This window comes from Anomaloglossus baeobatrachus, chromosome 8, assembly GCF_048569485.1.
Source record: "Anomaloglossus baeobatrachus isolate aAnoBae1 chromosome 8, aAnoBae1.hap1, whole genome shotgun sequence".
Classification (NCBI taxonomy): Eukaryota; Metazoa; Chordata; class Amphibia; order Anura; family Aromobatidae; genus Anomaloglossus; species Anomaloglossus baeobatrachus.
Genome location: NC_134360.1, coordinates 162007062 through 162022824, shown reverse-complemented (window position 1 = coordinate 162022824; position 15763 = coordinate 162007062). Strand labels below are relative to the sequence as shown.

Below are 15763 nucleotides of genomic sequence, written 5' to 3'. Positions count from 1 at the left end.
GTAGTTCTCCTGATATAGCTAAGTCTCTTACCTCGTGTGCAGGGCATTGCAGCTTAGGTTTCCATGGATACATCCACTCTTATAGTGACAGTTATTTGCTAGTGGTAGTAACCATGGATACCTAAGCTGCAATGCCCTGCACATGAGGTAAGAGACATGGCTATATCAGGAGAACTATACTACATTTCTAATTGGAGGGATTTGCTAATAATATTACTATTACACCTACTACATATTGAGATAGGATCTTATAGTTGGGGATACCCCTTTTTAATCTCTAGACTTTGGGTTTTACCAAGAATTTGGCCCTTTTACACATCTGATTTTCGTGAAATACTTGAACAGCACACGGATGGCATACTAGTCGTATTCTAGCACTGATTGATTGACAAGCTGGAGAAGCCTCCATTGTGTTTTTTTTTTTTTTTGTTTTTTTTGCTATGAGAAAAACTGATGAAACGCTGATATTAAAAAGGGACACGCTGACCAAACACTGATGAAACGCGGCGGGTCCAAAACACAAAATTGTTCTGTTTTTCACATAAACAAAAAAGATAGACTTGTGAAACCGGCCTTATAATACAATATAATATAAAATGTGGAATGCGTTATTCAAAGAATCTGTCAGTTTTTAAGGAAGGAAATGAAGAATAGCCGCCATGATAAAAGCCTGTGGTTGCCGGGCAGCAGCAGTGTTGTGGTGTGTGACTGTCTCGTGTCCACAGGGCCGACGCTGACAATGGAGCTCCTCTGAGGAGAAGTCTGAGTCTGGAGGAAGCGATGAGTCAGATTCTCTAGTCATGTCCGACATAAGCAGTGTTATTTTTGTTGCCACGAGTGACCAAAACAAGCCAGACCCACATCTGCCACCGGATGACGATATGGGGGGCGCTGACCCACTCCATTATCTGCGGCCAGCTTTGGGGGACCACCTGTGTCTTATTGGCCATGCTCCTTACAGGGGGAAAAAGCAGTAAAATGAGTTCTCTGAGGGACAGAGGAGGCTGCCCTGTCTGTCAGAGCCTGGCACAATAACAGGTTGGGCAACCTGATTAGGGATATCGGCCGCGCCTGACGCCCATGTTGGCGACTGTCCCTCCTCACGTTGCCATTTCCATATTCTATTACATGACTGGAGTCCATCACTCAATAAAGGTGTCAGATGGAAGGATCAGTAAGGACATAATTACCTGGACCTTGGGCTTCGGGTATGGGTTTGTGTGGGAAATGGCCGGTTTTGGGTTTCAGAGGTGTGTGTGAGCCCCATTCATCTCATGCAAAAAAACAAAATCCTAAGCCCGTTAGTCACCACATAGAAAGGTTTTCTGAGATTAGAGAAAAAATTCCAGTACTTTTTTTTTTTTTTTTTTTAATTTCTCATTTTTTGCAGAGAGGTTGTTCAAGCGAACAGTGTCCACTGGAAGAAATGTTTTTCGTTCATGTGTAAGATGAGTGCCAGCGCGGCCTCCGGTATCCTGGACCCCTGTATCTGCAGAGTATCTGTGCGCAAGGTAAGACTCTCACCACTGACATGATGGAGCAGGAAGGATCGTTTAACGGGATATTCCCAAGTTTGGACATTATCCCCAATCTGTGGGTTGGAGGGTAACTTTCTGATCGCTGGGATTCTGACAGCTGGGACCCCGACTGATTCCCAAGAACCACGGCTCTAAGGAGCCCCATGTGAAGGGAGCAGTGGTAGATCATGTTCACCTCCGCTTCATTCATTTTTATGGTAGTTCCGAAGACAGGTTGAGTACTGAGCTTGGCTGTTAAAAGGAAAATTGTCAGCAGGTTTTTGTTATTTAATCTGAGATCTTCATAATGTAGGGGAAGAGAGCCTGATTTAAGGGTTGTGTCAATTGCTCAGGAGCTTGCTGTAGCTTCAATACAGTCAGTGTTTTATCCGCAGGAGATCATCACTGCAGGACTAGGTATCGCTTGCTAGGCAGGCCAACTAATCTCTGTAACCCCACTGATGGGCAGCTTGCTGACAATGTACAGTGTACTCAGAAAGTTGTCAATCAAGAGTGTGTGTGGGGTTATACACAGCTCAGCACTGTGACCACTGCTATATCTACAGCAGAAAAAACAGGGATTTTATTAAAACTGCGACAAACAGTCCAGTAAGTGATACATCGCTGGAATCAGGATTTTGCCTTTCCATCTTGCTGCTCTGATAACATAGCAAAAAACATGGTGACCGTTGCCCTTTTAGAATGAACAGAGTGGCCATGCACATAATCGACCACCAGTCCATTCACACAGGGCTCTTCAGAGTCTCTGTTCTTAGGATCAGTGGGGGTCCCAATGGTTGAGAAGTTAGCCCCTCTCATAAAAATAGGGAAGAATTTCCAAACTTTAGAGTATCCCTTTCAGACTACGTCCGTCGTATATAATGGTGAACCATGGACATCATTCACTTTCATTGGGGTCTCTGTCGTGTCCATTATTCAGACAGCAGGAATAGCTCTGTAGTCTGTACTATCCTTTCTGTCGATAGTGACAGCTCCCCGAATATCCTGGGGAATGTGTGAACAAGGCCCTCGTGCTGTGAGCAAAGTCTTAATTCACTGGTGTTTGTCTCTTATTTGTTTCAGGAGCTAAAAGGCGGGAAAGCCTACGCAAAGGTAACATGCTTATTACTATTCAAAAATCCCCCCCCCCCTTTTTTTTCCTTTTATTTGCATTTAAAGGGGTGGTCCTACAATCATAACCCATTACAAATCCACAGGATAGCTGACAAATTGCTGACCTCTGGGTGTCCACCATCAGCTCCATCACAGGTCACACGATCGGTGGTCCAGAGAGCCCAGTTTGAGTTTAGTGCCCAGAATTCAGGTTTTCCCTCTTCATTCTGAGTCTATGGGAGTGATGGAGACATTCAAGCACTGTAATCTGATTTCTCCATCAGTCAATGCACATCTGGGACCCACCGCCTAAAGTGGTCCAAAAGTGGGATCCTCCCCATGTGAGGAGACCAGGGATGTCCAGTATGTCTAGAATTTTGCTTCTTTTGGGGCTTTTTCCCTACATTTATTAATCAGCTGCTATTATATGATGATATGAATACTTCTGTAGAACCTCCTGCTTTTCTTCTTACCATGGTGCCATTGTTTCTATAGCTCGGATTTGCAGACTTGAACCTTGCGGAGTTTGCTGGATCTGGTAACACCGTTCGGCGATGCCTATTAGAAGGATACGACACCAAAAACACCAGACAAGATAACTCTATCCTAAAGGTTAGTAGCGGCCATTGCAGCACTGATGTGTCCTGTGCTATGATACTTGTATAAATGGAGGACTAGACAATACCAAAAACCAGGGGCCCATACACCCTAAACTCTGCTGACAATGAGCTTTGTTGCCGTTTCCGCAGTCCTTTTTCCTTGTACTGAGATGATTTCCATTGCACTGTATGTGCTGACCTTATGGATTATTACATTCCGGCTCCGCACAGAACCAGTCCTGCGCGTTATCACATTACTGGGTGACGTCGGCTTGGGTATCAGAGCTCCACTTTAGCATTTCTTGCCAGTTTCTATTAACTCTATTGGGCAGAACCCAAATCTCCGCTAAATTTAGCGTCTCCAGTGGGCAGCGTGTACTTCTTATTGCATTATATGTAGGTTTAGGAGAATTTATCCTTTAGTATTATCTTCGGCAAATATTACAAGAGTATTTCTAAGACCTATCCACAGGATGTTCCAGAGATATTGGACAGACCCAGGCCCGCCTCTGAGACCATTATCTGAAGTACGGGGATCTCCTGACCCAAAGGGTGAGCCCGAGAATTAAAGAACAAGTGGGTGCATATGGGAGCGACTCAGCCGTGTCTATAACTTCCATATCCACGATACACATACGTGGCCTGCTCTCTCTTTACTTTTCACCTGGATGTGCTGGCCTGCGTTCAACTCACCATAAGGGTCACAGGATGCCTGTTCTTCACATACGTGAGTCCCGCATCTATCAGTGGATAAGCCATGATGCATAGTCAGTGATAAACCGGCGGATATCCAATAAGGTTCACTGTTAGAAATTCCCCTTTACAGGTAAATTGACAGCTGATACATGCAGCATGTAGCAGGCACTGTCTGTATGATCTCAGCCAGGTATGTTTGACTATTAAACGCTCGGCATTTCAGAAAAAAACACTGGAAAGCGAAAAACTCGAGACTAGTCAGAAAGGCGGGGCCCCGTCAGCTTCTCCCTCCCCCCCCCCCCTACTCCCCTTGATTGAGGAGTCTCTTCCTATGTATGCATACAGGGACAGACCTGTCACTCATGGGGAGGAGGCGGGGCGAAACCTGTCTGACTAAATCCCGTGCAGCATGGTTCCTGGCAACTTTTAAAGTATGTGAGTGTTTCAGAATCAAATATACCAAGCTGAGATCATACAACCAGTGTCTGAGACATGCTACCCATGGGTCAGATAACATCCATCAGCTGTCAGGTTCCTTTTAAAGGGAATCTTTCAACAGACTTTTGCTACCTCATCGGAGAACTACATGATGTAGGGAAAGAGACCCTGAATCCAACAATGTATGACTTAGTTTACTGGATGCAGCAGTTGTAACAGAATCAGAGTTTTTAGATTTAGCAATGCATCAGAGCTGGGAGAGTTGCTCCTGCCCACACCAGACTCTTTATGCATAATGTCTATAGACTGTGGGCTGCTAATGACAGTAAGGGATGTGCTGGACTAGCTGACCTCTTGCTGCAGCAATAGTAATCTTTTGAAGCTAAAAAATAAAAACATTGCTGGTAAACAGTACAGAGCGGGATAAGCGACACATCACTGAAATCTGTGTTTTAACCCCTACAACATGATGTCTTCAGATTATATAGCAAAAATCTGCTGATAATTCCCTTTTAAGTTGAATAGTAAGGCCTGGATCAAAGATGCTACTATTATAGTATATAAACGTTTATTTGCAATTGCGACACAATCTATAGAATGTAAAGTGATCCGCCAGCGGAATCTTATCCAGTATATAGAAGTAGAGGGTAACTGGCTTATTATATTGCTTGGAATTAACGTGATATAAATTGCAATTATTATGTGAACTTGACGCTCGCTTCATGTAGTCATCATTAAGACTGTAGACAGATCCATTATAGATGACAGAAGACGAGAATACAGGTTGTGAAATGGCCATCACCGGTGACACATACCGATAGTGACGACCAAAGGGATATGTGCATGTTACATCCATTCCTTGGTGACATCGTTTGTAGGATAAATGCTTTACTGTCCAGCACTTGTTGAGTTTCGGGCTCTCTCGGCTCATAGTCGGGATCCATGTGGCTGAATAGGATATGTATAGTCCGGTATTGTCCAAATCCTCTAATAATCGCCAGAAATCTTTTATAGTATTTTTTTTCTTAGGTGTAACTTTCCTTATTTGTGAATCATTGGAATGTCGGCAGATTCCATTATGCAGTTGCACACTGTACATTAAAGGGGTATTCCCAAGATAGGATAGGGGATGACTTACTAATTGCTAGGGGTCTGACTGACTGCTGCCGGGACCCTAGTGATCCAATGTAAAGTGCAGAGCCCCTTCCTGAATGGAGGTGTGCATGCAGGACCTCTGCTCCATTCATTGCCTGCTGGGTATAGTGGAGCACTGTACTGGGCTTTCTCCAGCAGCTCTATAGACAATGAATGGAGCGGCAGTGAAGCATGCGCCCCTCCACTCTCCAAGATGACCCTGCAGAGCCTGTTCCAGTGCCCCGTTCTCAGGCCTAGGACCCCAGTGATCAGTACATTTTCCCCTGTGATAAACCCTTTAAATAAATCAGTTAGACCTGTTGAGTAGAGTTAGGCAAAACGAATGGAAGGGCCTGGGTCCTTATGAGGAGCTCAATGGCAGCTGGACCAGAAAGTGTAAGTCAGCGGAACTGGAATGCCGGCATCTTGTGATTGTCATGATTAGTAGTCCCCTGCATTCGTGTCTCGGATGAGTACCTATGTGGACTATGATCCTGCAAATCTGCTTGATCTCCTGATGAGGCTGGAGTACTTGCTTTGAAAATCTATATTAGAATGGCTATATGATCCTTTTTGAAAGTTTTCCCATCTGATCTTAGATTGCGCTTTCCCGTAGTGCGATCTCTTATAGAAATGCTAATATCCTGCCTGATTAATCCGATGTTCTCCTGCGCTGTCTGTCAGGTCATTGCCAGTAACCGATCCCCTTTCAGCAGGCTGCGGTAGATGATGAATTATGTATTGTAATGGGTCTGGATGGGGTCACGCCTGGAATAAGTATTCATGGTTTTTCTATGACTCTACAGTGTTCTGTGCAGATACAGACCTTTTTTAATATTCGAACAAGAGCCATTTTAGTAAAACCTTCTACTCCACTTCTATTTAGCTGTTGAATACAGTGTCTAATAGAGTAAATTGCTGTACAAGCTGAAATCGAAGATCTTGCTCTGTGCAGGCCAAGCCGCGTCTAGAAGATCCACATCATTCCGGGAAGGGTAATCGCAGCCTATCCGAGGGATCATTGTGAATTATTAAATCGGCTTCTTCCTGGCTAATGCACTTACAGCTCTGGGAAATAAACACTTTTGCAGTCGTTCCTGTTGCCGTTATAGATTTCACGCTCATCCGGGAGGGACGGGATCAGAATGTATTACTCCTAAAAGCTCCTGACAGAGAGTGCAGCGCTCGCCATTGTTTCACCAGCTTGTTTTTATTACATTTACTAGTAGAATAACAGGATGTGAGTTCGGGCTTCTCTGTGATAATTGTAGCAAGTTTATGCAGCCATTTTCTGTGGACCTTGCTAAGGCTACTTTCACACATCAGTTTTTTTCCATCAGGCACAATCCGGAAAAAAACGTATAAAACAGATCTGCGCCGGATCCGTTTTATCCCCATTGATTTGTATTAGCGCTGGATTGTGCCTGATGGGCTTGCGTTGCATCCGGCTTTTGCCGGATCCGGCATAATTGGCTAATGCGGTGGCCGGATGGAACGTCTCTTGTAACCTTTTTGTCTCTGACAAAAAAAGCATTGCGCTGGATCCGGATACTTCTGTCTAAATGTGGTGCGCTCCTCCTCCCTCTTTTTGGATCTGGCGCGATACGGCGTGATTTACAGTGGAAGCCTATGGACGCCAGATCCGGCGTAATGCGGCAAAAAACGGATGCGGCTGCTGGATCCGTTTTTTTAAACTACGCATTATTGAAAAAAAATGGAACCAGCAAAAAAACGGACGAAACGGATGCAAACCCGGATGCGTCGGATCCGTTTTTTGAAGGATCAGGTATACCGGATCCGTAAAAAAAAAAAGGATCCCGCGCATCCGTTATTTTATATTCTGCGCCGGATCCGTTGCATCAGGCACAAGCCGGATTGTGCCTGATGCCAAAAAACTGATGTGTGAAAGTAGCCTAAAGCGGGCTTTACACGCTACGAGATCGCTACAGCGATCTCGTTGGGGTCACGGAATTTGTGACGCACATCCGGTCGCTTTAGCGATGCCGCTGCGTGTGACACCTATGAGCGATTTTGCATCGTCACAAAAACGTGCAAAATCGCTCATCGGCGACATGGGGGTCCATTCTCAAATATCGTTACTGCAGCAGTAACGAGGTTGTTCCTCTTTCCTGCGGCAGCACACATCGCTACGTGTGACTCCGCAGGAACGAGGAACCTCTCCTTACCTGCCTCCCGCCCGCAATGCAAAAGGAAGGAGGTGGGCAGGATGTTCGTCCCGCTCATCTCCGCCCCTCCGCTTCTATTGGGCGGCGGATCAGTGACGCTGCAGTAGAAAGGAGGCGGTTCGCCGGTCACAGCGACGTCGCAGGGAAGATAAGTAGTGTGATGGGTCCGGGCGATGTTGTGCGACACGGGCAGTGATTTGCCCGTATCGCACAACCAATGGGGGCGGGTACCCACGATGGCGATATCGGTACCGATATCGCAGTGTGTAAAGCGGCCTTAAGTGATAGATTTTTACTGCATTTTATAAAGTTAATTAATTATTGCACTTGTGCCATTTTTTTTTTTTTGTCTGTCTTTTGGCGTTTTTAAACTTTTTCATTTGTGTATTTTATAATGGCTTTTATTTGTGTCCCCCTGGTTTTTATTTTACTGTATTTTTTATTTTGTTTGAGGACGGAGTTTTCAGGCAATTCATCAATTGCAACTTTTTGTAAAAAAAGGTGCAACATTTTTGCACAAAGGTTCCTCAGCTGCCCCCGATACCTGGAGAGATTTCACGCACCCCGGATATTTGTGTTCAAACTTTTCAGCCGAACGTGCGACCTTTTTGTGCTAAAAAGTTGCAAAACGAGTTAAAGACGAAAATAAAGAGCATTTTTAAATTTATTTATTTATTTTTCCCCACAAAATTCAGAAACTTAGATGCAACATTTTGAAGAATTTGGTGCAATAAACATCACAACCCCCCCCCCCCCCTCAAAAAAAAAAAAAAAGAAAAAATGAATTGGGTCCTTTTTATAAATCTATCCTTAGTAAAACTATGTAAATATACATGGGATGATGATTCACAATGATTCATTTTTTTCACAGCAGATTAGAAGCTGCTTTTAATGAAAGCTTTTCCTTCACAACCATTTGTTTAGGATTATAGGCAGCGTCACACTGGGGTTCCAAGGGGCCACCTAAAATCACTGACTCTGGGGGCCACTGTTCAGCTGCATGGACATATTTACTTTACCCTCATTCACGTATTGTGCCAACTACTGCTCATGTAAGTAGGTATATGGCTCATGTAAGTGGGTATATGGCTCATGTAAGTGGGTATATGGCTCATGTAAGTGGGTATATGGCTCATGTAAGTGGGTATATGGCTCATGTAAGTGGGTATATGGCTCATGTAAGTGGGTATATGGCTCATGTAAGTGGGTATATGGCTCATGTAAGTGGGTATATGGCTCATGTAAGTGGGTATATGGCTCATGTAAGTGGGTATATGGCTCGTGTAAGTGGGTATATGGCTCGTGTAAGTGGGTATATGGCTCGTGTAAGTGGGTATATGGCTCGTGTAAGTGGGTATATGGCTCGTGTAAGTGGGTATATGGCTCGTGTAAGTGGGTATATGGCTCGTGTAAGTGGGTATATGGCTCGTGTAAGTGGGTATATGGCTCGTGTAAGTGGGTATATGGCTCGTGTAAGTGGGTATATGGCTCGTGTAAGTGGGTATATGGCTCGTGTAAGTGGGTATATGGCTCGTGTAAGTGGGTATATGGCTCGTGTAAGTGGGTATATGGCTCGTGTAAGTGGGTATATGGCTCGTGTAAGTGGGTATATGGCTCGTGTAAGTGGGTATATGGCTCGTGTAAGTGGGTATATGGCTCGTGTAAGTGGGTATATGGCTCGTGTAAGTGGGTATATGGCCCATTCCCGCACAGTGGCCCACGGGCAGATTTACCTGTTCTCCTTGGGGCCAGTCTGAGCCTGATTTTATAGGTAATCACATCCAAAGCAAAAATAAACAAGATTGCAAATAGTTCTGCCCTGCCATTTGCTAAATGTCTTCATTTTTTATTTTAGACATGTTGAAACCAGAACACATATAGTTGTAAAGGTGGACCTGCCCTTAAAATAATTTTTATAAAAGTAGTGGACAACCCCTTTAAGTCACAAAGTTCCTGTGGATCTTATTTGGTTTTATGAAGAAGCGCACTAATGTGATTGGGCACATAATAGGCCGTCAGGACCTGCTTTTCGGAAACGTTTGCTGTGTACACAGCTCTTGTGATGCTACAATACCTTTGCATAGATGGAAATTTGTCGTTTTACCTTTCTGACCTGCTTTTCTATATTTCCCGGTTTTTGCCTGTAGGTTGGAATCTCTATGCAGCTCATGTCCGGCGACCCCTGCTTTAAAACGTGAGTTACTCCTAATGCATTGTATATTGTATTATATTGTGATGAAGATTATTAAACTGATAGAAATGTCCATAAGTTATGTGAAAACAACCAAAATCTAAACCAAGGATCAGTAATGTAAATGCAGCTTTAGTCCCAGTTCAGACTGTGTTTTTTTTCCTTCCATGTGCATGACGGACCAACCACAGCCAGAATAATACATTAGTGGCACAATTCACGTGATGTGTGTGAATAGAAAAAGAAAAAACTCGCAGCATGATGTAGTCAAGTCTAATTTGAGGGTGATCATCCCCCATTGAGCTCAACATTAGTTGTGGGGAAAAAACGAGCCCATACATTCTCTATATCCATGTTTGGCTCAATTAGTTCAGTTTTCTCTATCACTTTTGCAATGTCAAAAATGGATAAAAAGGCTGCCCGAAGGTATCATTTTGACAAACAATTTATTTTTTATTTTTGCTTGTGACAATTTAAATTTAGCCCTAGGGGTTTATCAATATTTTCCAAGACCCCCCCTGTAGTGATAGTCACTGTCAAAGTCACTGACCAAGGAATGAAAAAATCTAAAAATATAATACAATTTTTTTTAGAAAAATATTAAAAATTGCCGCAGTCTGCCTTTTTATTAGAAGGGTGGCCCAGTCTCGTTGCTCGGACCCCCAGCCATTACCTGTGTTATATTCCTCGGCAGTGTCGCTATAGGGGAAAGAAGCATCTTTTTGAAATTTCTCTGGAGATAAAGATCCTATGAGCACCTACTTTCATCTCTTGGTAACTGATCGGAGATCCATGATTAGCATATATCAGCAATCTCCATGTCTTCTTTGGCCTCCAGGGCTCCTTCCACTGCCACCTCCATTGCAATCCCTGGAGATTCTGACTCTTTGCATGAAGACCGGAAAGGACGAGAGACGATAAAACTGCACCTGGGAGTGTCTGGTATGTACAACGTTTAATTGCCTTGCTAATTACACGACTGTTGTGTGTTTGTGTTCTGTTTTTAATGTTATGTATATCTATATTATTTTGAGACCTTTCATCAAAGAGCGCTTCTGTTCCTGACGAGCTTGGAGCATGTGGACATTCCAGGACGTCAAGTTACGCCAGCCAGCAATCTAAAGCATCAGGTACAAGCTGATCTACTGATAAGGATAATGCAGGGTTGGTCATTAGCCTCCCTGTGGGGTGAGTCTGTTCCCCAATATGGAGAAATAATGGGGCCTCTGATTCATCAGTGGATTGCTGCAGGTAACACCTGCAAGAGTTTATGGTACTATGGGTTTGGATGAGGTTTTATAAATCTTTTCCACACGTTGCAGATTTTTCTGAACAAATATGGACCTTTGACTCAGATTTTTGAATGTATCTCTGTGGCATATATTTCATTGCAGATTTCACCCCTTTAAGGGGGAAATATGAAACAAAAGTTCAGATGTTAAACATTCTGACTATGGATTCCCTGCCTAAAAATAAGATGCATATGTCCCAATCTAAGGGGTTGTTCCCACTGAGCACTTCCATTCTGGACCTTCTGCAGAGAAGTGCATGCTTTCCACCACATTCCGACTAGACGTGTGACATCTCTTAATTCACTTGTATTGCAGAAGGCCGCACACGTCTAGTCTGAATGTGTCATGGAAAATACAAATCTGTATTCTTGTGTTCACATGACCGCCCAGTGACCGCACCAGAGAATCCTGACAGTGCGGGCTGCGAGGATTCACATGTCTGCAGTCTACAGGCTACATGTTACATATTACAGTAAGAAACATCAGGGATTTATATACATAAATCAGGAAATGTCATGGGGTTGGGTCAAAGGTCAGGAGAAATAAATATTTATAAAACATGCTTGGTTGGATTTGAACTTAGGATTTGATTGGAACCAAAGGTGTTTTATAAATTATTTTTGTGTTTTCTTTGTTTTGTTTTCACCTTTGACCTCACCCCATGATGTCATTTCCTTTTCCTTATGAATATACTTTATGTCCCTGTTACTGAGGGAGGAGTCGCTCCAGTGCCGAAACACTTTGCTTGTTTTATCCTGAATCCGGTTGTAAGTCAGCAGCGCCATTGATTTCTCATATTTTTGTTTTTAACTACTTCTCGTGGAGGTAATGTTACTGTTGCAGATATTGTGAAAGGGTTCCGATAAGCGCACATTAGGCTCTTTCAATTGCAAAGGATGGAAATGCACTGTGATATCTGCAGCGTACACTGACGTGCTGTAGAATTTAATATTTCTAAACATTTTCAGTATTACAACACTAGTACTATAAAAAAAAAAAAATCCTAATGCAAAAAGTGCAGCGTTGGCGCCTGTGGGAGCGTACTGTAAAGCTCCTAAGGAGTAGTGTTCTGCTGCACCAGTGACCTCACATCACTCCTTACATCAGGGTTCCCCAACTCCAGTCCTCGAGGGCCGCCAACAGTGCATGTTTTCAGGATTTCTTTAGCATTGCATGGGTGTTGGAATCAACTGTGCAGGTGATTAAATTATCACATGTGCAATACTAAGGAAATCCTGAAAACATGCACTGTTGGCGGCCCTCGAGGACTGGAGTTGGGGACCCATGCCTTACATGATGTCATCTTTTAGTTTTTCATATAGCACCATTAATTCCACCGCGCTTTACAAACGTGATCATCTCTGTCCCTATTGGAGCTCACAGTCTATATTTCATACTAGTCTTCGAGTGTGGGAGGAAATCGGAGACTTGAATGAAACCCACGTAACATTAGGAGAACATATAAACTAATTGCTGATGTTATGCTTGGTGGGATTTGAACTCCGGACCCAAGCACTGCAAGACTGTAGTTCTAAACACTGAGCCACTGTGCTGTCCATTATACAGTGCTTAACCACTGAGCCACTGTGCTGTCCATTATAAAGTGCTAACCATTGAGCCACAGTTCTGTCCATTATACAGTGCTTAACCACTGAGCCACCGTGCTGTCCTTTGTACAGTGCTAACCACTGAGCCGTTCTGTTTATAGAATGTTATACTGCAGTAGAAATATTTCTTTAGTGACAAATCTCTGTTTTGTTTAATTGTTTGATCTTTTGACTTGGAGAAGTCACTAATAAAGTTGGTGCCACACTTGGTCCACTGACCCGATCGGTAATCTGTTGGCTCTGGGCAGGAGCTGTGAGAATCGCCTCCTACCTGATGGTATTCGCGGCTCTTCGCTTGATTAACAGGCCTGGCTCATCATCAGTGTTGTATTGTGACCTCGCACCAGACCTGCTAATCAAAAGAAGAGCCGCAGATGCCATCCGGTAGGAGGCCATTCTTGCGGCTCCTGTCCTGAGAGTACTGACGTGGCTGACAGATCAGGTTGATCAAATAGAGCTGCACCAACTCTAGTCACTAAACCTCTGATCCAGGCTCTTGCTTCTGTTCTTAGCCTTGTTGCCATTACACCTTAAAATAATTAAGATTCCTCTTTCTTCTCCACTTTAAATGATGTAAAGTCACCATAACAAATCGTACATCTTTAAGATAAAATAAGTGGTGATGGTTGGAGGATGTCATAATGCAGAGATGAAAAATCATAGGTTACCTGCTGCCTATAGTAGGAGGCTTTGAGGAGACGCCATGTGGCAACCAGATGGACATTAACAAAAAGTTGTAAAAACTGCTGTAAATTTCTACAATAAAAAACAAATGCACAGAATAAAATAAATAATAACACGATTGAAAGTTTCATAAAAGCGACTCCTAAGAGGAGGGAAAGGTGGCGTTTTTAACCTCTTGGAACATTTCATTACCAGATTGTGCAGATAAGGAGATGTTTATTTCCAGCTCTTATCATAGAAATATTTCACGTATGATGTGAGGAGTAAACTGTATAAAAGGCTATTTCTACATCTCTTGTGCAAGAAATTCCTCGTTCCGGTGACTCCCTGCTGAACATCGCCGTTACCCTACTAAATATTTTCATAGGTTGCTAATGGCCAGGAATCCAATTATCTACATTCCTTAGGGCTTGTTCACACCACCGAATTTTGGGTCTAAGTGCTACTCGTTAGAAAAAAATAGGCAGCATGGACCTATGTGGGGTGCACTGACCTTCCTTTTTTTTTTTTTTTAATTAAATCCACCTGGTTCTTGAGGATTGGTCCCAGGTTCTCAATGGCATTGAGGCCTAGGATATTTCCTGGCCAAGGAACCAAGATTTTGATGTTTTGTTCTCTGAGCTACTCTTGGTGGAAAAAGCATTGCTTATCACCAAATTGCTCCTGGATCGTTAGGACTTCTTGATTTTGGAGGATGTGTTTCTCCTATTCTTTATTCCTGGCAGTGATTTAAGACAAGATTGTGAGTGTGCCCGCTCAACAGATGTAAAGCACCCACATTTGGATGCTCTCGGGAGGCTTTAAGGTGGCTTTACACACTGCAACATCGCAAACGACATCGCTGTAACGTCACCGGTTTTGTGACGTTACAGCGACCTCCCCAGCGACATTGCAGTGTGTGAAACACATCAGCGACCTGGCCCCTGCTGTGAAGTTGTGATCGCTACAAATCGTTCAGGACCATTCTTAGGTCCTTTGTTTCCCGCTGTGCAGCATGATCGCTAGAAAGTTTCAGTGTGTAAAGGGGACTTTACAGCGACTTCCCTTTCAAAAAGCTGCTTTACAACGTCCCCAACAACCAGCTAGGTCGCTCTGCAGGTGCGGATCGCTGTTGCGTCGTTGGCCAGGTTTGCCTGTTTGACTGCTCACCAGAGACTTTGTAGCGATCCCGGCCAGTTTGGGATCGCTGGTGGGATCGCTAGAAAGTTTGTGTGTAAACCCAGCTTTACTGTTGATATGACACAAGACTCATGGTAGCGCTCACCTTTTCTTTTTTTCGGACTATCCATTCTTCCAGCTTCCAGATGTCCCAAATAGTTAGAATCTGTGATGATTCCCCCTTCTAACTTTGCAGGACGCACAGGGGTTGGACTGCAGAGGACTTAGGCTACTTTCACACATCAGTTTTCTGTATTCAGGCACAGTCCTTTTTTTTCCTGATCCAACGGATCCTGAAAAAAAAGTGAAAACCGTATCCACCGGATCCGTTTTTTTAACGGATCCGTTATGCCGGATCCGTTAAAAAACGGATCCGGTGGATACGGTTTGCATCCGTTTTTGCATCCTTTTCGTCCGGTTTTTGGCTGGATCCGTTTTGTTAATTACATTGGTGCATGCGCAGTTAACAAAAACGGATCCGGCGGCCGCATCCGTTTTTTACCGCATTACGCCGGATCCGGCGTCCATAGGCTTCTATTGTAAAACACGCCGTATCGCGCCGGATCCGGCGCGATGCGTTTTTTTTGCCGGACAAAAAAACGTTGCAAGCTACGTTGCCTCCGGCCGCCGCATTTATTTATTTTGCCGCATCCGGAAAAAAACGGATGCACCGCAAAGCCATCCGGTACAATCCGGTAACAATGCAAGTCTATGGGGAAAAAACGGATGCGGTACTGGATCCGTTTTACCCGTTTTTTTCCGGATTGAACCTGATGGCAAAAAACTGATGTGTGAAAGTAGCCTTAGGTTATTTTTTTGTGTGGTTAATGCTCAGTGTCTGGTGTCAGGATTTTGCTGTCTCAGCTGCAGTTAAGGGTAGACACAGGAATACTTTGTTTAGATTTCAGCTGGTTTATTCAACTACATAAACCAGCCCAACAAACAAAAAACAGACATTCTGGCATAAAAAAAATAAAACAACCAAACAGTCCATGTAGCTGCAGGGTTCGCCCGCGCAAATACAGGGTTCTACTCTTCTCCCAAGAGCATAACTATGGAGATCCGCTACCTCCATACACAGAACAAGTGATTCCAGAGGCCTTAAGGTACCGTCACACTAAGCGACGCTCCAGCGATCCCACCAGCAA

The 15763-nt window shown here is 43.8% G+C and overlaps 1 protein-coding gene across 2 annotated transcripts in view; it reads left to right on the top strand.

Annotated features, from left to right (window-relative positions):
- EEIG2 (EEIG family member 2) overlaps positions 1-15763 on the top strand; it is a 44843-nt gene that overhangs the window by 7106 nt on the left and 21974 nt on the right. For both annotated transcript variants that reach the window (XM_075322192.1, XM_075322191.1), the window contains exons 3-8: positions 1391-1511; positions 2601-2630; positions 3126-3242; positions 9831-9877; positions 10713-10816; positions 10909-11004. In XM_075322192.1, coding sequence (XP_075178307.1) covers positions 1391-1511; positions 2601-2630; positions 3126-3242; positions 9831-9877; positions 10713-10816; positions 10909-11004 — 515 coding nt within the window. The remainder of the gene's footprint in view (positions 1-1390; positions 1512-2600; positions 2631-3125; positions 3243-9830; positions 9878-10712; positions 10817-10908; positions 11005-15763) is intronic.